Here is a 24,629-nt window from a genome sequence, read left to right on the forward strand (position 1 = left end):
TTTATTTTAAATTTTAGGTGGGGGAATATTGTCAAAATTGCAATTGTACCCTAAAAATAAAAAAAAAATTAAATCACGTTTTTTTTGCGTTAAGCTCGCTACAACTCTGGTCCGTTTTAATATTTTTCTAAAGTTTGTACACTATACAGGGTGATCCACGCTCAACGGGACGGAGCCTACCGGGGAAACGGCTAGAGATATTAAAAATTCCTTCCGTAAGAATACGTAGGTCAGTACCGGCTACAAATTAAAATTTGTAAAATATATACAGGTTGTCTCAATTTAGCGTAATGATATAAAGTTATATATCTTTAAATGGAACAACCTATATTTCACTTTAATTTTGAATTCTACTGAACAAAATAATGTTATTTTATTCAACATTCCCTATACCTATTCTTGACAGATTTCGATTTATTTGGGTTTATCTGGAAAATGTACTATTCGCAAAATTAATTAATTACACGTTATCGCATGAATTTTAATTAACGTCTTTTTGTCACTCAATTGTCAACTGTCCATGCTTTACATCAGAATATTTACCATTTGAAACTAATCTACAGAGTGTTCGCAATCCGAAGTGTCAATGCTGTACAATATTTTATATAATTACTTTCTTAACTTAAATGGGACACCCTGTATTTTACTTTAATTTTGAATTCTAATCAAAAAATAGTATTACTTTATTAAACAATCCCTATACCTATCTTCGATAATTTTCGATTTATTTGCGTTTTTTTTTTTGAAAATTCACTATTCTTGAAATTAATTAATTAAACTTTATTATATAAAGTTAAACAAAACACACTGGAAAAAGTTAAATTACATTAAATGTTCAAAATGGTGTCCATTTTCTTCATTACATAACCTCACTCTGTGTTCAAAATTTTGTTTTACTTTTCTTAACATTTCTGGAGTAACTGTTGCAAACTCATTACGAATAGGCATTTTCATGTCTTCCGCGGTTGTAGGTGGAGTTTGATGAACCAAACCTTTAATATATCCCTAAAAAAAAGTCCATTGATGTTAACCCAGGTGATCTAGGAGGCCAATTGACCACCCCTACCTATCCACTTTCCGGAAAATTTTCTGTCTAAATATTCTCTAACATTGCTCGTGTAATGTGCTGGAGCACCGTTTAGCTGCAGAAGCATTGTTCTTCTAATATTTAAAGGGATATTTTGCAAAAGTATCAAAAAGTCTCTTCGTAGAAACCTTAAAAACTTTTGACCATTAAAAAAATACGGTCCTATCACATGCTCTCCTATTATTCTACCATATACATTAAGGGACCATTGGTTTTGTCGATCAATACATCTATATTCATGTTGATTTTCCGTATTATAATAGTGAAAGTTATGTCGATTCACGAGTCCATCATTATGGAAAGTAGACCCATCAGTGAACAAAATTTTATCAAAAAAATGTTGATCTGCTCCCTTTTTGTCTAGAAACCACAAACAAAACTCTAACCTACATTCAAAATCAGTTCCATACAAATTCTGATGCATTTGAATATGGTAAATGTGATATTTAAATTTTTTAAGAATTCTGCGTATACTAGTTTGGCTTACTTCAATCTCCCTGGCCATCGTCATTGTACTTGTATTTGGATTTTCAATAACTGATTGAATAACTTCTAATTCGGTATTTTCATCTTCAGTTATGGGATTTATCAATTTTCGTTTAGTATAAACAACACTGCCAGTTTCACGAAACCTTGTTAAGACTCTTTCAAATACTTCTTTACAAAAATGGCATTTTAAGGGAAATCTCTCAGCATAGACTCTTGATGCTAACAAACTGTTTTGATCACATTCACCCAGTATTAAAATCATATTTACTCGGTCTTCAATTGAATATTCTGCCATTTCTATTAATTGAAAGCAATACAGTCAATAGTTTGACTATTAGTTTGACAGCTAGGTACCTTTTGATTCTTCATGGCATTCTTTATAATGTATAATGAGCTATGTAATTAACGACATTTAATGTTCCAGGTAACATAATGGAAATAGATCTGAAGATACTAGATACTAATATAAAATTGTATAATAGTTTGATTATAATATTTGTTACAGCATTCAAATATAGGGTATTTTGTTTAAGTTAAAACTTTATGTAATAAAGTGTAATTAATTAATTTCAAGAATAGTGCATTTTCAAAAAAATGCAAATAAATCGAAAATGATCAAAGATAGGTATAGGGATTGTTTAATAAAATAATACTATTTTTTTGATTAGAATTCAAAATTAAAGTAAAATACAGGGTGTCCCATTTAAGTTAAGAAAGTAATTATACAAAATATTGTACAGCAGTGACACTTCAGATTGCGAACACTCTGTAGATTAGTTTCAAATGGTAATTATTCTGATGTAAAGCATGGACAGTTTAAAATTAACTGACAAAAAGACGTTAATTAAAATTCATGCGATAATGTGTAATTAATTGATTTCGCGAATAGTACATTTTCAGGAAAACCCAAATAAATCGAAATCTGTCAACAATAGGTATGGGGAATGTTGAATAAAATAACATTATTTTGCTTATTTCCCATTCTAAATAGTTAAAATTGTAAAAATGCCACAAGAAAATAGCTTCAGAACAACATTATTTTGTTCAGTAGAATTCAAAATTAAAGTGAAATATAGGTTGTTCCATTTAAAAATATAAAACTTTATATCATTACGCTAAATTGGGACACCCTGTATATATTTCACAAATTTTAAATTGTAGCCGGTACTGACCTACGTATTCCTACGGAAGGAATTTTTAATATCTTTAGCCGTTTCCCTGGTAGGCTCCGTCCCGTTGAGCGTGGCTCACCCTGTACATATATTGCTCACATTTTTAAAGACAATGGTTTCTCCTTTAAGCTTTTAGTCTTATTCTAGTAAAAGTTATGAATCTTTAAAGTACAAGGTGCAGATTCGTGAATTTAAAAGTTGAATCGCAAAATTTGACTGACAAAATTTGAAATATAGATTTTAAATCAAATTCAAAAATAAAACTTGAGTACAAAGAAGTTTTCTGGAAAGTTTTGAATCAAAATGTTTTATAGAAAACAAATGGTGCAATGTTTAACATCTACGTTATAAATTCTCAAAATAACTTATAAGTTTTCGAGATACTGATCATTGGTGGTGAATGGCTAATTTTGGTCTTAACTTATGTTTTTGATGGTGCTGAAAACGAAAATCAAGTTTATTTTGAATTTTAGGTGGAAGAACATTGTTAAAATCGCAATTTTGCCCTAAAAATAAAAAAAGTTAAACCATGTTTTTCTTAAAATTAAAAGTTGCACCATATTTTTTCTATAACACATCTAAACCTAAGACTCCCCAGAAAACTTCTTTTAACTCTATGGTTTAACATAAACCAAATCAAATAGATACATTTTAAATTTTGTCACTTAATTTTTTTGATTTAACTCTGCAATTCTTTTTGCTCTGACGTTGTATACATATTGTTTGCAAAATTTTTAATTTTTTAATGTGTACTTAATAACTGTAAAATTATATTAAGTAGTATAACTCACGCCATTTATTTGGTGTCTGTTTCTGTTTTTGTTTTGTTTGTAGTTTTTTTTATTATTTTTTGTTTTTTATTGTATTTTTTTATTTTGTATAAGCTTTGTCCACAAATTGGTAAAATTTTATGACAATAAAGCATACCTTACTTACTTACGAATCTTCACCTTTTATTTTTATTTTTAAAAATTTATAACTTTTATAAAAAAAAGACTGAAAGATTACAGTTACTTTCATAGTCTTCGCAAAGATGAGAAATATCTGCTGTAGAAATTTAAAAAAAATATATTAAAATGGACAGAGTTGACACAACAGAAAACAGAAATTAGTTTGAACAGAAAAACAAAAACTAAAATCTTTGATCTTTAATAACTCAAAAAGTTTTGATTTATTTTAATAACTTTATCTAACAAATTTTGCTTGAAATTTGTCCCTCTATCGACTTATGGGGTTATTTTTAATAAAATAATTTTCACTCCCGAGAAAGTGTGGCATCTACCCCCAGGGTAAAAGCGCAAGTTGGCACCTTGTCACCTTTGTTCTTTGAGATATCCTCTAACCACTCACCAATTTTCATGCAAATCGATGGAGGTTCAATAAATCGGAGGTAATAGCTCATATCCACCTTCAGTGACTCCACTATAATTATAAAACTAAAAATTGAAGGCACTTCAATTCAGACAGATCATACAGCCAAATTGAAATCAGGAATTATCATTCTATTGCATTTTACGTATTGTAATAATAATATTATATGAGCACTACCGGCCTAGCAGGCCCATGGTTTGATGTACTATTCTCTTCTCGCTTATCTTTAGCTTTCCTTTTCTAGTTGGTTATGTAAATTCTTGTCATGTCTTCTTTTACCTCATTGCTCCATCTTGACTTCGGTCTTTTCCTTCTCCTTCTTCCTTCCAACGTACTAGATATTATCATTTTTGGGACTCTCGCTGAACTCATTCTCTGGACATGACCTAGCCATCTATTTTTTTGAGCTCTTGTTACTGCTAGTATATTCAGTTCGTGATAAAGCTCTGATAAATCCTTATTTGTTCTTCGCACACATTTTCCGATTACGTTCATTCCACCAAAAATTTTGCGCAGCACTTTTCGCTCCCAAACTAGTTGCTGCACTTTCTTCCTGTTTTTTTATATGAAATATAAGAAATATAATGTTGAAGTGAGTGCTGTTGAAATAGATTATTGCCATTTTAATTGTGTTGTGTTGTGTATTTATCTGCCTGGACGTGGCTCTATTGATGTTTTTATGTCAAAACTGGATCTAATACTTGATTTACTAGTCTCCGAAGGTAAGGCTATAATATTAACAGGTGATTTTAATATAGATTTCAAATCAAATTCACTAAGTAAGCAGAACTTGGTAAATGTTTTAGATTCTTATGGCTTAACCGTAACTGTGAATGATTATACAAGAGTAACTGCAACTAGTAAAACTCAAATTGATTATATTGCTACAAACATAAATCACCAACAAAAACCAATGGTTGTGGAAGGTTTTATCTCTGGTCATCGTGCGCAATTGTTCCAATGTAGCATTAACAAAGACAATGATGCCTATATATTCATCCGTTCATATAGTGAAAGGAACATAAATCGTTTTGTTTAAACCCTTGAGTCAACAAATTGGTCAGAGGTATTTAATACAATTTCTGCTGAGGATAAATCATGAGCTTTTTTAAATATTATCCAAAATTACTTTCGGTCCCATTTTCCACTACTTAAATGTAAACCTAAAAAATGTACACGTTCCAATTGGTTTACGCAGGAACTGTACAATTTAAGGGATCAGCTAAAACTTTTAGAAACGATCTGTCAGCAAAATAGTAATCTTAGGCCAGTCCTTCATTTGGCAAAGACAGAATATTCAATTAAATTAAAAGCAGCAAAAAGTAGTCACTTCATGAGACAGTTAAACGAATCATCAAATAAAATGAAATGTATTTGGCATTTAGTAAACTTAGGAGTCGGGAAACAAAACAACTCAAAAGTACCTAGTGATAATAATAATAACTTAGCAGACAAATTTAACCACCATTTTGTTGAAATGGCTCCAAAGTTACTTGACGCTTTGGATCCTACTAAAATAGGTGGGTTTACATCAGCATCAAAAAACCGTAATAGTTGTTCTATGTTTTTATATCCAACTAACCCACAGGAAATAACTAGTGTAGTCGGAAGTTTTAGATCCAAACACAGTTGTGGTTTTGATCAGATTTCCCCTAAGTTATTAAAACAATGCATTCACGCTCTCGCAGATCCACTGACGGATATCTGTAATGCCTCTTTTCAACAAGGAATATTTCCTAGTATGTTTAAACTATCTATTGTAATCCCTTTATTCAAAAGTGGTGATAAAGATGATCTTAACAACTACCGTCCCATAAGTCTCTTATCTGTGTTTTCAAAGATAATTGAAACTCTTGTTTATAGTAGAATAAACGCATTCCTAAAAAAGCATAGTATCTTGCATAATTTTCAACAAGGTTTTACATCTTCTAAGTCTACAACTACAGCTCTTGCAAATTTCGTCAGCTTAGTATTGGAAGCTTTGGACAGACGAGAGAAGGCATGTGGTTTATTTCTCGATTTGTCCAAGGCTTTTGATATTTTGGATCATAATTTGTTGCTTATAAAACTTGAGGGGATTGGTATTCGTGGTGTAGTTCTAAAATGGTTTACTTCCTACCTAGAAAATAGAAGACAAAAAGTAAAGATAACATCTAATTGATATGTAAACAAATCAAACACATTGGATATCCATTATGGTGTCCCTCAGGGTAGTGTATTGGGTCCTCTACTTTTTATAGTATATATTAATGATATAGCTTTGGTAAGTAATTCATTGAGTAGAGTTAACATCATCAGTTATGCGGATGATACCAACATTCTAGTCACAGCAACATACGATCAAAATTTGCAAAATAAAACTACACAGATACTATCCTCCATCAACAGTTATTTCTTATTCAACAAACTAGTTTTGAATGAAGAGAAATCAAAGTATATGATTTTCACGTCAAATAATTTATTAAACCATCAAGCCACTATACAAGCAGCAATAGATAAAACAGACTGCACGAAGTTGCTGAGGGTCCTGTTAGACAGTAATTTTAAATGGTCAAACCATATTTCTAATTTGAAATCCAGATTAAGTAGCGCATGTTATGCATTGAGAATTCTTTCACGTCTCTTTAATACATCAATATTAAAAACAGTATACTTTGCCCATTTTTACTCAATAGCCAAATATGGCATTGAAGTCTGGGGTTGTACCTCTGAATTAGAGCAGATATTTGTACTTCAGAAAAAAGCTCTTAGGATAATGTATAAAATGAAATTTAGAGATTCTTGTAGAGGCATCTTTAGACAAAACAATATTCTTACAATTTCTGGTCTGTATATATTTTCGTGTGTAATGTATTTACATTGCAAAATTTATGAATTCAATAAATTTCAATTTAACCATGTTTATTCAACACGATTCAGAGACAATCACTTTATGCTTCCACAACATCGTTCTGTTTTATTGGAAGGTAGCACACATTATGCAGCCATAAGTTTCTTTAACAAATTGCCAATAGGTATACGAATGAATTTACATCAGCCAAACTTTCGGAGGTGTGTACATCAATACATTTGTGAGCTAGAGCCATATTCTAAAAATAACTTTTAAGTATGTTTCTTATCGTATTTATTAATTTATATACTTTTTTATATATTTTTGTATTTACAATTTATATACTTTTTGTATAAACTTTGACTTGTCTCATACATGTACTTTGTACAAAGTCGCATGTGATGAATAAATTTGACTTGACTTGACTTGACTTGCATAAGTGACGATTGGCCTTATTACGGTTTTTGAGCTCTTAACCCTCTTTTGTCCAATGCATCTCACAAGATACATGACTTTATAATTGATTTTTTAAATATTGCGGGCTTTTTCAATAGTTCACACCTTGGTTGTCACAACCAGCTGTTCTTTCTCTATACAGTTGGCTATCTGTGATTAATATAAACAGTTTCAAAGTACTAAGTGATGTTGATTTATTTTCTTGTTTTGTATGTGAGCGTGTGTTTTAAGCCATCAACACAAGCAGTAAATTAAGTTTACCTAGTGTTACTATTCTAATACATTTTTTTTATGAAAACCTATTTAAGTGACTAATTATGATGTTATAACTTGTAGGCACTAATATTTTCTGGTTTATTTGCAACATACGTGTACACATTGGGCAGCATATGTGGGAGGGTGAGGTACGGAAATAATTTTAAATATGATTTTTGCTTCACTGGGCCCTAAAACAACAAAATTCTAAACGGAAATTATCATGGGTTTGAGGATTTTTTCGTTTGTGCAAAAGAGGGTTAACTTTATTCCTCGGAATATATTTTTGCTTCTCAATAGCCTCTTGAGACCGTATATGGCAAGGTTACCTGACATAATTCTTTTACGTATTTCTTTTTGGATATTAGAGTTCTTTGTGAAAACACTTCCTAAGTATTCAAACCTTTCCACTTCTTCGAATTTATATTGGAATCCTTTTGTGGTTTTCCTCGTTATATATTGACCCTGAATAAGTTGTTTGTCTGATCGCTCCATATATTTTATTTTTTTCTTCGTTGATATCTAATCTTTGGTCACCGCTTTCTCCTCGAGCTTCTTGGCTGTCTCCATCAGTTCCGCTCTAGCTCACTTCTAAGGGCCAATTTCTCATATCGAGTTCAACTCCAGTTTTTCGCCTTTCTCAATTCACGTTCAACCGATGGCAGTTTAAACTTGAACGATGCTTGAACGCTGGAATTCGGCCGTTCAAAGATTTCAGAACCAAGTTCAGATGATTTCATGGATTACGCACGCGTTGTATTAACACGAAACGCTGTCATAATATAAATATATCCTATTTTATAATATTAAGCCTAACAATAAATGATAACATTATTTTTGTTTTGTACATTTGTACAAAATGGCGATAGTTTTTACCTTTTGCCATCTACTGGCATTCCTCGAAAGCTGTAGAACGTGCATTGACATGAACGTGCAATGAGAAATGCATTCCAAACAAAACCGAAGTTCACCGGTGAACTGCGGTCAACTGAACCATAGATTAAGGCAGGTATGGGAAATCGACCCCAACTGTACATAAAACTTTTAATAAAATTAAAATTTTATGTAAATCTACCAATATGCATATTACTATAATATTAGTTTAGCACAGTAAAAAAATGCTTCCAGGAATACTGGAATAGAATATTTTTATCCTTCTGGTATCAAGACTTAAGGTGATAAACTCCTTATTACCTATTATTTACGTAGTGTATTTATTATTATTCACTTTTTACTTTTAGATTTCAACATATTATTAAATTTTGTTATCTAATTTATAAGCATTTAGATGAGCGATCTCACATTCCCTCAACTTCTTAAATATATTTAAATAAAACTCTTGCAGTACAAACAATAAAAAATAATTGGAACATAAATCTAATGTTTATGATGATAGCGAATTTGTAATTCAGATTAGATGTACTAAGAGTAACCAACTCGGCATTATGTAAGTGCTTATTATTTTACTATACGTAGATAATGATTTTCCACTGTCTTTGTTTATAAATAAGATAAAATATTTAATGGAATACCCGTAGTGTAGTCACTAAAGGTGGATTTGAGACTCCGAATTCGTTGAACCTCCATCGATTTTTATGAAAATTTGTGAATGGTTATAGGATACCTCAAGGCACAAAAGTTATGTGGTGCTAACTTGCGTTTTAACTTGTGGGTGAATGCTACCCCTACTCGGGGTGAAAATTATTTTAATAAAAATATTCCCATAAATGGACAGAGGGACAAATTTTAAACAAAATTTGTTGTATGAAGTTATTAAAATAAATCAATACCTTTGGAGTTATTAAAGATAAAAATTTTAATTTTTTGTGAAAAAACGCTTGTTTTAAAGCAATTTTTAATAAATAACTCAAAAACTGCAAGTTTCTACAAAAAAGTTATTACTACCAAAAATGAAGATAAAAAACTGAATAAATTCCTTACTTTAGAAACCTTTTAGTATTAAGTAAAAATGAGTTGTAAATAATTGAATATATAACTATTTCGGCGAGTACTTAAATCTAAGTATCCAAGCTTAAATAACGGGAAACTATGGATTTTATGACATATACTTAACACTTGATAAAGTACTCGCAAAAATCTATCAGCTGAGCTCTAGCAGAAGTTAATAGCATTGTTTATGACCCAAAAATTTTCCGGAATTTATGCTCCAAAAATTTTTCCAAAAATTGGTATTTTTTTAATAATATCTCCGTCATTTTTTCTGATATCAGATTCATCTAAAAACGTTTGAAAGATGATTTCAAGAACTCTAAAATAGTATTAAAATTAATCTTCTACCGTCCCTTATTCTTTAAAAGACAAAAGGTTAAATGGCTCCGGTTACATGGTTCTCGAAGAAAAATTTAGGCTCTAAATTTTCTCGCTTATTTTTACATTTAAAAACAATAAAAAAAGTAGAGTATTTGGTAAAGAAAAAACTAAAATTTACGTATATTTAGTATTGTTGGAGATATTTTAAAAAAAAATGAAAATTACCAAGATTAAAAAAAATCCGATTATTTTAAATTATATTTTGTTTTCAAAAATATGCATTATAAGCCTGTCAAAACTTTTGAGATCACTACTTTTGCTAAAAAAAGTCTTATAGGAATTACTATAAAGTTTTATTGTTCTGAAAATGGCGTATGTTTTAGTTTTCACTTTTTCCTATACAATTCGAAAGGGTTCTTTATTTTCATCATAACCTCCGAAATGGTCCTCCGAAAAGGGGGTTGGGCGATAGGCCAGTAACCTATTCTTGCAAAAAAGTACTACGAAACCTTCAGATAGGCCTCGAAATGGACGGATATCAAGACGACGACTTTGGCAACGAAATATGGAATTTATGCTGGGAACATGTCAGAACGCTAAATAGACCAGGAGCACAGAGGATCCTTCTACACGAACTGAAAAGATATAAAATAGGAATCACTGCAGTACAAGAAACTAAATGGTTGGGAAAAGGTAACCGGGACACTAAAACACACACTATACTGTATAGCGGTAAAGATGAAGGAAATAAAGAATTTGGAGTAGCCTTTATCGTAGATAATAAAATGAAGCACCTGATAACAGATTTTCAAGCCATCAGTGAAAGAATCTGCAAGCTTAGGATAAAAACGCATTTGTAACATAACCCTTATAAATGTACACTGTCCCACAAATGAACAGGAAGAAGACACTAAGGTAGACTTTTATCAAGATCTAGAACGAATCTATGACTCAATACCAAGAAACGACATTAAAATGGTGATAGGCGACACAAACGCCAAGATCGGAAAAGAAGAAGAGTACGTAGGGGTAATAGGGAAACATAGTTTGCATAAATGCACAAATGAGAATGGTCAGTTTCTAATAGATTTTGCAGCTGGAAAGGATATGATTATCAGTTTGACATGCTTCCCACATCGGGACATACATAAGGGCACTTGGATATCACCTGACGGAAACACAATAAATTAAATAGACCATATACTGACTGAAAAAAGAATGGCGATAAGTATATTAGATGTAAAAAGCAGACGTGGCGCAAGCTGTGACTCAGACCATCTACTAGTACAGACACGGTTTAGATGCAAAATCAGTTGACAGGTAAAGGAAAAATATCCAAAACAAGAAAAACTAAACTTAGATAACCTAAAAGTCTCTGAGGTACAAGAAAGATTTGAGAGAAGAGTGGATGAAAAATTACTAGAAGAAAACAGAGCAGACTTCACAATAGAAAATCAATGGAACACCATAAGCAGTATCATACTAAACACAGCGAAAGAAGTCTTAGGAACAAAGACACAACGGAGAGAAGAAACATGGTTCGATGAAGAATGCAAACAAGCTATACAGGAAAGAATTGAAGCACATAAGAATTACATACTCAGACGTACTAGAGAGAGAAAAACAAAATTTGAGAACAAAAAACGAAGAGCAGATAAACTGTGCAGGCAGAAAAAGAAAAAGTACGAAAACCAATGGATACTAAACATAGTGAGGGAGTTTAAGGAAAACGAAACACGTGGTGCATACCAATTTATCAAACATTTAAGACAGGGATACAAACCGAAGACAAGACTCTGCAAAAATAAGAAGGGTGAAATCATTAGCGATATGGACGAAATTAAGATAACCTGGATGACATATTTGAAGGAAGTATTAAACAAAAGGGCACAACCACCATTACAACAACACAGGCAGCAGCAGGCACGGCAGGAGGTACAACAACAAGAGCTAGGGGAAGATGAAAAAGAAAATGAATTAACTAGACCCCCAACGCTACAGAAGGTCCAAACGGCAATCCACCTACAAAAAAGCCATAAAGTACCGGGAATAGATAAAATACTGGCAGAACTACTCAAGCATGGAGGAAGGAATTTGACGCAACAGATGTACCAGCTAATACGAGAGATATGGATAGAAGAAGAAATCCCCCAACAATGGAAGAAAAGTATAATCTGCCCTATTCATAAAAAAGGAGACAAACTGTTGTGTCAGAATTATAGAGGCATCTTTTTACTTTGTTCCGGATACAAAATATTCACAAACATCCTTAATCAAAGATTTCAACCTCTCACGGAAAAAATCATCGGGGCATATCAAGCAGGTTTAGGCAAACTAGATTTACCACTGACACACACACACACACACACACACACACACACACACACACACACACACACACACACACACACACACACACACACACACACACACACACACACACACACACACACACACACACACACACACACACACACACACACACACACACACACACACACACACACACACACACACACACACACACACACACACACACACACACACACACACACACACACACACACACACACACACACACACACACACACACACACACACACACACACACACACACACACACACACACACACACACACACACACACACACACACACACACACACACACACACACACACACACACACACACACACACACACACACACACACACACACACACACACACACACACACACACACACACACACACACACACACACACACACACACACACACACACACACACACACACACACACACACACACACACACACACACACACACACACACACACACACACACACACACACACACACACACACACACACACACACACACACACACACACACACACACACACACACACACACACACACACACACACACACACACACACACACACACACACACACACACACACACACACACACACACACACACACACACACACACACACACACACACACACACACACACACACACACACACACACACACACACACACACACACACACACACACACACACACACACACACACACACACACACACACACACACACACACACACACACACACACACACACACACACACACACACACACACACACACACACACACACACACACACACACACACACACACACACACACACACACACACACACACACACACACACACACACACACACACACACACACACACACACACACACACACACACACACACACACACACACACACACACACACACACACACACACACACACACACACACACACACACACACACACACACACACACACACACACACACACACACACACACACACACACACACACACACACACACACACACACACACACACACACACACACACACACACACACACACACACACACACACACACACACACACACACACACACACACACACACACACACACACACACACACACACACACACACACACACACACACACACACACACACACACACACACACACACACACACACACACACACACACACACACACACACACACACACACACACACACACACACACACACACACACACACACACACACACACACACACACACACACACACACACACACACACACACACACACACACACACACACACACACACACACACACACACACACACACACACACACACACACACACACACACACACACTAAACGTCACTAAACTACATCACAACACAACATCATACACAACACTATCGAACCAACTCTAGCAATACACTAAACTGCAGGGATTACGGTGGGCAGGGCTCGTGGTTCGCATGCATGACGATAGAATCCCCAGAAAATTGCTAAATGCAAGAATGCAGTTAAAAAGACCTGTTAGAAGACCTAAAAAGAGATGGGAAGACGAAGTCGATGAGGATGCCAGGAATTTCCTGGGAACGCGTTCATGGAAAAGAACAGCGGTAAATCGAAATAATTGGAGAAGGAGGCCAAGGCTCGATTTGGGCTGTAGTGCCATTGGATAGATGGATGGATGGATGGAGATATTCTAAAAAAAAATAAAAATTAACAAAATTAAAAAAAGATCCGATTATTTTAAATTATATTTTGTTTTCAAAAATATGCATTATTAGCCCGTGAAAACTTTTGAGATCACTACTTTTGCTAAAAGAAAAGTCTTATAGGGATTATGGTGGCTCCTGTCTTCTGAGCCACCCTGGATACTTAGGGGTGGTTACCCCGACTATGAGGGTTGATGTAGTAAATATCGTTCTTGTTAATACATTTATTTACACGTTAAATATATCACAGAAAGTAACTGGTGGTATAGTATTTACTTGAAATCGATGTTACCCCCTGGAATCTCAACTGCTAATTGATTTATCTGTTCTCGTAAAAATATAATTAAAGTCGATTATTGTTTATTTACTGTTTTGGTAAGCCAAGGTGAACGTGATTCAAAAGTGCTGACTGTTAATAAACACCCACTGAATATTATTGCAACTCGACCTTGTATCAAATACTAGCATGCATCGATGCAAAAACTAGGTTAATCGTATTTATTAAAAACAAACATTACCACGGGCATTTAATTATTAAAAGGTTTATTTTTAATATGATGTTTACTGAGATGCTGTGTATCCCAATTCATCTTCCCCTTCCCCCGAAAATTTTCTGACTACGGAAAAGGAAGAAAATTTTTCTAATAGTACCACTAATTACTTGCTGCGTTTTACGAAGTACAATATATACATTTTTCCTATAAATACCAATTAAATACAAAAAAAAATAAAAGTGAAAATGTTCGTTATCTACACTGTTCCCGTTTCACTTGTCACTCACGGTGTTCTCGGATTGTAAGCATATAATCTATTCTTATGTATTTCCTTGATTTTATTGTTTTCTGATCTGATCTTACAATTAACATTATTTACCTCTGTTATTGTGAAAGGGCCTACATAAAGACTATCAAACTTACCATTCTCTTCCCTTTTTACCAGGACTAGGTCTCCTATTTTAAAGTGTTGTGGTGTTGCTTTGAGCTTATTCTTTTCTTGTCGCTCTTTTTTGTGCTTTAGTAAGAAGGTTCTAGCTCTCTCGTGTGCTCTTTGTAGTTTGTAACCTAACTCATTGTAGTAAGCATCTATATTGTAACATGGTTGAACCTCCTGTGTAAGATCTTCTGGTAGGTTAACCTTCCTGCCATATAACAGTTCAAACGGTGTGTAACCATGATACGCGTTAGGGGTTGTATTGTAGCAGTATGTGAACATCCTGCAACACACATCCCAATTTTCTCTGTCTTCGTCTATGAATCCTCTTACGTATTCGTTTAATGTTCTGTGTAGTTTTTCGCAACTTCCAATGGACTGTGGATGGTATGCCGTTGAGAAGTTGTGCTCTATTTTTAGTAGTTTTGTTAGTTCCTGCATTACTTCATTTTTATATTCTGTGCCTTGGTCTGTTCTTATTTGCTTCATGAGTCCGTATGTTGGTATGAAATGTTCAAAAATTCCTCGGGCTATTGTATCTGCTTCTTTATTGCACACGGGTATGCTGACCGCGTATTTAGTAAGTTCACATAACATTGTTATACAGTATCTATTACCTTCATTACTTTTAGTGAATGGACCTATCGTATCTATGTATACTATGTCCCATGGTTTGGAAGAAGTGTCCGATATCGCGAATTCTTCGACATGTGTTTTTTTCGGTTTATTAATTTGACATTTATGACATTGTTTAACGTATTTTCTTACGTCTTTTTCCAAATTTTTCCATCTAAATCTTGCTTTTAGCTTCTTTATTAGTCTGTTATTTCCTACGTGTCCTCCAAACATCGGATGATTGTGATATTCTTCTATTAGCCTGTGTTTTTCTTTGCCTTCTTCTATTGTTTCTGGTACTTCACATATGTATATTTCAAGATTCTTTAATATTTTGTTTCCTTGTTTAATAAATTCCTCAATTGTGCACACTTTAAAAATAATATCGTTTACGTATATTTTTACTTTACGTACTGCATTCTCTACCGCCAGCTTATCAAGCTGTGCCAACGTTTGGTTTAAATCGAAATGATTGAATCCTGTGGCTATGCTCTTGCTGCACTTTATTTTGTTTTTGACCCTATTGCTCAGCCTTGGTGAGATTTGTTCTGCTCCAAAAGACAAAATTGGTAGTCTATGCGCCTCTAAATTATTTATTACCTTTTTTACCGTCTGTTTGTGGGCTTCTGGCTGTAGTGCGAGTTCACTTTCTGCCTTCGTTTGCCTTGCTTCCTTCTTCTTTTCTCTTGCTTGAGCTCGTGTTATAGCTAATATATGGGTATTGTCTATGTATAGGTTCTTTAGTTGATGTAATGTTATTCTTGAAAGGCTGTCTGCGTAGTTATTTTTCCCTGTTATGTATTCTATTTCGAAATCGTATTCCTCTAAATCTAATCTGATTCTTGTAAGTTTCGAAGTTGGTTCTTTCATTGCAAATAAATGTGTTAGTGGTTTATGATCCGTTTTGACTAAAAATGTTGGTGCTCCATATAAATAACATTTGAAATGATTAATTCCCCAATGAATCGCTAGTAATTCCTTAACGATTATAGGTTTATTACATTCTCCTTTATTGAAACTTCTTGATGCGTATGCTATTGGTAGGTCTATTCCGTTATAATCTTGACTTAAAATTGCTGAACAACTCTCGTTGGATGCGTCTGTTGTTAGGATGAATTGTTTATTGAAATCTGGATATTTTAGGATCGGTGGCTTCATCAGAGATGATTTAAGCTTATTGAATGCTTTGTCACATTCTTCTGACCAAAAAAAAGTCTACTCCTTTTCTTGATAATCTGTTGAGTGGTCTGCATATTTCAGCAAAATTTTGAATAAAACGTCTATAATAGTTACAAAATGCTACGAATCTTTTTGTTTCTTCCGCTGTCTTAGGCGTCGGGTATTGTTCAATCGTTGCATATTTCGCTTTGTCTGGTGATACTCCTTCCTGAGAAAGATCATGTCCTAAATATGTTATTTCTCTTCTAAAAAATTGACATTTTCCTGGGTTAAGTTTCAAATTGAATTTTCGACATGTCTCGAATGTCTTTTTAAGGTTGTCTAGGTGATATTTTTCAGATATTCCTATCACTACTATATCGTCCATGTAAAGAAATGCTTTGTCCGGTGTTAATCCCGAAAATGCTATTGACATTATCCTTGAAAAACTATTTGGGCTTACATTTAATCCAAAAGGTAATCTGGTAAATTGAAATGCTCCATTTTCTGTGCTAAACGATGTGTATTTTCTCGATGATTTTTCTAATGGTATCTGATGAAAACCTGACATTAAGTCTATAACTGAAAACCATTTTGCTCTTCCTAGTTGATCTAATATCGAGTCTATTCTTGGTAAAGGAAATTTTTCTGTGACTATTTTCTTGTTCAGTTGTCTAAAATCTATGCATAATCTCCATGCTTTATTTCCATCTATCGCCTTTTTCGGTACCAGTACTACTGGGCTGTTGTATTCTGATGTAGACGGTTCTATTATTCCTTGGTCTCTCAGTTTTTGTACTTGTCGGTTTAATTCCTCTGTTTGTGCATGAGGTGTCCTATAGTTTTTAATGTATACCGGAGTTTGGTCTTTAACTCTCAGTTTCTGCTCGTAGAAGTTGTTACATGTTAGCATGTCATGCCTTAGGGCGAATATATCTGAATAATCTTCACATAAAGATACTAACTTATCGCGTATGTATTCTGGAATGTCTAACTTCAATGATTCCCGTAATTCCTTTCTCCTATCCTTGCTGTCGTTGATCAGTCTATATGTCTTGAATAATTTAATGTCTAATGTTTTGATTGCGTTTGTCTCTACTTATTATTACTTGAAATAATTGCTCTCGCTATGAATATTCCTGGTTGTATTTCTTGTTGTTCCACTATCCTGTCGTTCTTCAGCGTTTGAAAAATTTTTACGACTCTGTAAATTTCACATCTAGGCGGTATTATTATCGTGTCATTATCTATATTATCCAAAATGTTTGTACTGATGTAACAATCGTTGTCCTCTTTAATGTGCATTTTAAGGTTAGCGTAGTCTAGTATGCATTGAAAATTTGAAATAAAGTCTCTCCCAATGATTCCGTCGGTTGGAATAGGAAAGCTAGGTTTCACTAACTGAAAGATATGCTCAAATCGAGATCCTCTTACTTCTAGCGTTGTTTCAACTTCTCCCATTGTTTGTAATTCTCCTTTAGTTACTCCTTTTATTTTCGCTTTTGTGTTTGGTTTCACATGTTCCTTCATAAAATCTTGTGAACACTTCAGTATTGAAATATCAGCTCCTGTGTCTATGATAAAGGTATTTGTGTTTTCTATGATTCCTGTTTTCATTTGTACAAAATTCGTTAGGTTTAAGTCGAAGTTGTAAATATTATATTCCACTTCTGACTGTGTACTTTCCTTGTTTCGTTCATTCAAAACCCCAACTGCTGGTTTTCTGTGTCCTCTTGTCTGTCTTCTAACTCAAGTAGCCTTACGTTTCTGTTACGTCCTCCTCTCTGGTTCCCTCTGTACGTTTGGTTGTTAAATTGTCTATATCCTCTGTTGGAATAATTCCGTTGGTTTCCTGTTTCTTCTCCTTCGTTCCGTTGTCCGAAGTTATTTCTTCTTCCTCTGTCGTATTTGTTATGGTATCCTCTTCGGTATTGCTGTTGTCCTCTCCTGTTTTCATAATTCGTCCTATAATTGAACACTCTTCCTTGTGTGTTCTCCTCTGTCGTATCAATCGATAAAAATTTAGATACTACTTCCTGCGGTGTTGTGAAATTACCTGCCTCCAGTATTAACTTTGCTCTATCCGTATTAACGTTTCGCTTCATTGTTGCTACAACTGTTTCCGTTGTGTATTTTTTCGCTAGCTCCAATGGCATTCCTTCCGCTATGTATACTACCTTCAACTGTTCCGCTAATTCCTCTACTTCGGATGCGTACACTGCTGCATCTTTGTTTCCTTGCCTTTTCTTTGCTAACTTGTCTATTATCGTTTTCGGATTGTCGCCTCTTAATTCGTTCTTCAGTGCCGCTGCTATAAGTGGGATCGTATCCTCTGTGGTTATCAGGTTTCTAGCCTTATTAGTCAATCTTGTTTTTATTAATGTTATTGCTGTTTCTTCATGTCCTTCTGCTATTTTTCCAAGTAACTCTAATGCGTCTAAAAATGGTTGTAGTTTCCCTGCGCTTCCATCAAACTCGTTGGGCAATACCTTGCTTGCAATATTCAAAAATTCGTTGATTGTCAGAGCCATGTTTAATATTTTTATCTCTTGTTTTATGTCGCTTTTTCCCTCTTTTATTTCCTCGTCAATTTTTTCCTCTATCTCCTCGTCACTTTTTTCCTCTTCTACTTCTTCGTCGCTTTGTTCTTCCTCTATTTCCTTGTCGATTGGTTGGTGTATTGAACTTGGAACTACTGTCCTTAAGTTTACAGCTTTAAATGAGCGTATAACTTTGTCTCTTATTTTTCCGAAATATTTGTTGCACGCTTCTCTTTGTTTTTCCGATAGCGCTTCCCAATTTTTCTTCGTTAAATGTGTGAATTTGTTATACAATTTAATTAACTGTGTCGTTACTTCTTCTTGTATATCCTTAGATTTAGGTACTTTCTTCTTCAAGACCCTTCTACTTTGTCTTGTTACTTCTTGCGTAATCTCCTCAACTATTTTGCTGAAGTCTTCCCAAGTAACTTTGTTGCTACTCATTTATTCATAATTTTCTTATTCCTGTACCCGTAACGAACGCATAAATTTGACAGTCTTACGAGGTATAGTAAATATATATATACATATATATACATACATATATACATATGTACATACACATATATATACATATATATATATATATATATATATATATATATATATATATAAAAATATATAAACAACATCATTGGCTAATACTCGTAAAATGAATGTGAATTTAGTTGGAAATATATAAAATGATGAAGGGTCATCATTCCATACATTTCTGTGCAACTATATACACCAGTGTTTCGACTGCGGGTCTTCTAACAATCTGACCAAAAATGGTAACCTTGCTCCTGTAGTAATCCTTTTACAAGTTAACAAACAACTTTTTTAACTTGCTACACTATACTGACGAAGCCCAAATAGGCCGAAACACCGGTGTATATAGTTGCACAGAAATGTATGGAATGATGACCCTTCATCATTTTATATATTTCCAACTAAATTCACATTCATTTTACGAGTATTAGCCAATGATTTTGTTTATTTATTTTTATATTTGTACTCGATTATCCAACATCATTTTATTTAATAATGTTATGGCTTTTCATTTCCTCAGGTAGCCTTACCTCCTTGGCAATGTTAGTTGTAGCCTTGCGACTGCGGGTCTTCTAACAATCTGACCAAAAATGGTAACCTTGCTCCTGTAGTAATCCTTTTACAAGTTAACAAACAACTTTTTTAACTTGCTACACTATACTGACGAAGCCCAAATAGGCCGAAACACCGGTGTATATAGTTGCACAGAAATGTATGGAATGATGACCCTTCATCATTTTATATATTTCCAACTAAATTCACATTCATTTTACGAGTATTAGCCAATGATTTTGTTTATTTATTTTTATATTTGTACTCGATTATCCAACATAATTTTATATATATATATATATATATATATATATATATATATATATATATATATATATATATATATATATATATATATATATATATATATATATATATTAGGGTGGTCCTTATTTTCGAAAGTTCATATTTTTTCAAAATTATTTGTAATTTTGTTCAGTTACACCAAAACATTAAAAATACAAAATTTCAGCTCAATCCGATAATATTAACACGTGCCGCATTGGCCTTGAAGTTTCATGCATCTGACTGTCTAACATGCTACGACGAGTCGGCGCCAAGTGCGTTCGAATTCGCTACAAGCGCGACTACAAGTCTCGACAAGTCAATTTTGTTTTTACATATTATTTGTTCAATGCTACATTCGTTTTAGTTTCGTACTTGAAGTGCATAAGAAAAGACGTGCTATATAAGTAATTGATAAAAGTGCTGAAATGTCCACTTTGCGGAACAATATTTATCTAGTTGGAGTGATGAAAAATCAAATCTGCGGTAGTAAATTACCATGTAAACGAGATGTTTTGAGTGTACTTTTTTATAACATGAGAGTGGTAAATTTAAATCTTAATGACAGCAGTGCTTTAGTTATTGATGAAGTGGTCGTTTTTTGGAAAAAAGCAAGAATCCCAGTTCAAAACCGTTCAAACTGTATTTTGAAATTAAAATCTTTGTACGATAATGTCAGAAATTTAGAAAAATCTAAAAATAGAGATACTGAACGGCAGAGAGAAAAAGAAAATGATTTTAAAGAAGCTTTAGACAACCTTTTCGATATTGCCACCTTAAATGCGTTAAATGAGATTAAAATCGCCGAAGATAGAGAATTTTTAATTAAGCAAAGGGAGAAAGGTAGAGTAGGTTGTATGTTGGGAGTAGATATCAAATTATTACGTAAGGAAAAGCGGAAAGAAGAACGCACAGCTGCAGAGTTGAAAAGAAAAGAAGATTTGTTGGAAAATTCTAGTTGTTCGATTGGACATTTTGAAATGGAAGATAAAGAACACGAAGATTCACAGAAAAAAGTGATAAATCAAGACAACAGTGAAGATGACATATATTTCATATCGGAATCTCAACAGGGTCCATCTTCAAACAAGAGAGGACGAAAGACGTTAATGACACCTCGCCTGGCCGCTGCCTTGGACAAATGTAAAGTGAGTGACAGGGATGCAATGCATATTATTTCTGCCGTCCTAGAAGCTCTTAATATAGATATCACCGAGTTTGTTCTCAATAGATCGTCTATCAAAAGAAATAGAGAGATTTTGCGGAAAATAAAATATTCATCAATAAAATCGGTAGGAAATGATGCAAATTTTATTGAAGTGCATTGGGATTCCAAATTATTGCCTGATATCACAAAAAATGAGAAAATTGATCGGCTTCCTGTGATCGCGGTTGGTTTAGATTTTGAACAATTATTAGGAGTACCTGGAATTGCATCATCAGCAGGATCGGAAGTTTGCTCTGCTGTGTTCCATATCACTGATGAACGGAATTTAACCGAAAAAATTCAAGCCTTTTGTTTTGATACTACAGCATCAAACACTGGACGTATAAAAGGAGCTGCAGTTCTGCTTCAACAAAGGTTAGGGCGAGATATTTTGTGGCTTCCATGCCGACACCATATATTTGAGGTCGTTTTGGCTGGTGTATTCACGAGGACAAAAGCAATTGTAACATCCGGCCCTGAAATTGCTCAATTCAAAGCACTTAAAGAAAACTGGAAGAATATTGATAAAATGAAATTTTTAGATTATACCAGCGGTGAAGCCGTTTATAATGCACTGAAAGATGTAGCGCCCGAAATTATTTATTTTGTGAAACAGAAACTTGCAGAAGAGCAACCACGTGATGACTACAAAGAGTTTTTGCAATTGACGCTCATTTTTTTGGGAGATAAAACAAATGTGAGTTTTAGGGCCCCCGGTGCATATCATTTAGCGAGATGGATGGCTAAAGCGATTTATTGTTTAAAACTTTTTTTATTTCGCGATCAAATGAAAATGAGAAAGGATAATTCCAAACTGAATGCAGAAATTTGCGTTTTCGTTGTATACTGTTATGTAGAGGCCTGGTTTTCAGCAACGAATACTACAGGAGCTCCCCTAAATGATATATATTTTTTGAGAAAATTGGTTATATTTAAAAATATTAATGAAAACATTGCAACCATTGCAATAACAAAATTTTTAAACCATTTATGGTATCTAAGTGAAGAGTGTGCTGCCATGGCAATATTTGACGATAGAATTGAGAGAGTTGAAAAAATTAGAATGGCTCAAAAAATTATGGAATGTGCAAGTAAAAACATAGAGACTGTGAATGAAAAAGAAGAAGAAAATGAAGAGACAGAAGTCATTGAGAAAAAACTATCGTTGCAAATCCGAGATGTCCAAAATTTTGTTCAAAAAGATCTACCAACTGAATTATTGTCCGCCAATTCACTTCAGTTATTTAAACGATTCGGTATTTGTGTTGAATTTCTTCAGGACGATCCGCTGAATTGGGAAAACAGAGAGGATTATCGCACAGGAAAAAATATCATTTCAACCTTAAAATGTACAAATGATATTGCAGAAAGAGGAGTCAAGTTGATTGAGGATTACAATGAAAAAATGACGAAAAATGAACATCAAAAACAATTTTTGATACAGGTATGTAGTATGTATAAACAATAGTTATTTATGAAACAGTTCGTGAAGTATGCTTTTTGCGAACGCACGCGATACTTAGAGTACGAGCGATAGCGAGTGCTCTACATCGCGTAAGTTCGCAAAAAGTACTTCACGCACAGTTTCATACAATATTTTATCTACTCTACGATAAATAAATCAAAAAACTGTAACTCTTCGTCACTGGAATTCATTTCAATTCTATTTACAATTTTTAGAACTTTGACATTTAAAAATTCTAATTTCTTTCAAACCACAAAACTGTCAAAATTTTTGTTGTAATTTATTGCTCATTATGTCATCACCATGACAACGCGAAAGTTAAGGATATTTGATTATATGAAAGTGTGTGAAAAACCCATTGAAAGTGTGTGAAAAAGTTAGTCCCATTTAAAATACACAGGTACTTCACGCACACTTTAAATCCTTCACGAACTGCTATCTATAATGACAGTTTTCACAAACTAAAAACTGATACATAATATGACGTAGAGTAGATAAATTTAATTTTTTGTTATTTTTTTCTTAGCAGTTAGTCCCATTTAAAATACACAGGTACTTCACGCACACTTTAAATCCTTCACGAACTGCTATCTATAATGACAGTTTTCACAAACTAAAAACTGATACATAATATGACGTAGAGTAGATAAATTTAATTTTTTGTTATTTTTTTCTTGAACACATTATATAGGCTAGGTTCAGAAAACACATTCAATATTATTTTTTTTTATTCAGGTTGTTCAGGAGTACCGGAGAGAGTTCCCAGTCGCCACAAAAGGAGGCTTACTTAAATCCAAAATATGTATCTGAAGTGGATGTATCATTTCAATAAATAAAAAATATAGTATTAGGATAAACTATATCTTTATTTTACGTTTTCATTTTAATTAGTATGTTTTTATACTAAAGTTTAAAAAAAATGCGTAATTTTATGTTTACAGTCGAGCGTACGCGTACATTGTCGTTCTTATAGGTAATAACTGCCTTACATTGAATCTCACAACTTTAGCGTCGATGCGGCACGTGTTAATATTAACCGATTGAGCTGAAATTTGTTATATTTTCATGTCTTATATACAGGTACATTCTGGCAAATAATTTCTAAAAAATTCGAAAAAAAATTTTTTTCCTTATAAATAAGGACCACCCTAATATATATTTATATATGTAAAATAATATGTCAAAAATAGTAAAAAATATAGTAAATTGCCATAAAAAATCAGTATATCACTCAATATAAATCACCGTTAAAAAGCAGTAGACCAATAAAAATGTAATAAAAATCAGTAGTCAAATAATAAATGGATAAAAAGTCAATAA

At 33.6% G+C, this 24,629-nt stretch overlaps 1 protein-coding gene across 1 annotated transcript; it reads left to right on the forward strand.

The window, feature by feature from the left end:
* The first annotated feature begins 22,406 nt into the window (after positions 1–22,406).
* Positions 22,407–24,171, forward strand: LOC126879678 (uncharacterized). Its single transcript, XM_050642863.1, has 2 exons — positions 22,407–23,288; positions 24,045–24,171. The coding sequence occupies exons 1-2, from the start codon at positions 22,584–22,586 to the stop codon at positions 24,117–24,119; spliced, it is 780 nt and encodes a 259-aa protein (XP_050498820.1). The 5' UTR covers positions 22,407–22,583; the 3' UTR covers positions 24,120–24,171.
* The last annotated feature ends 458 nt before the right edge of the window (positions 24,172–24,629 follow it).

The sequence above is a fragment of the Diabrotica virgifera genome, chromosome 2 (genome assembly GCF_917563875.1).
Source record: "Diabrotica virgifera virgifera chromosome 2, PGI_DIABVI_V3a".
In the NCBI taxonomy this organism is placed as follows: Eukaryota; Metazoa; Arthropoda; class Insecta; order Coleoptera; family Chrysomelidae; genus Diabrotica; species Diabrotica virgifera.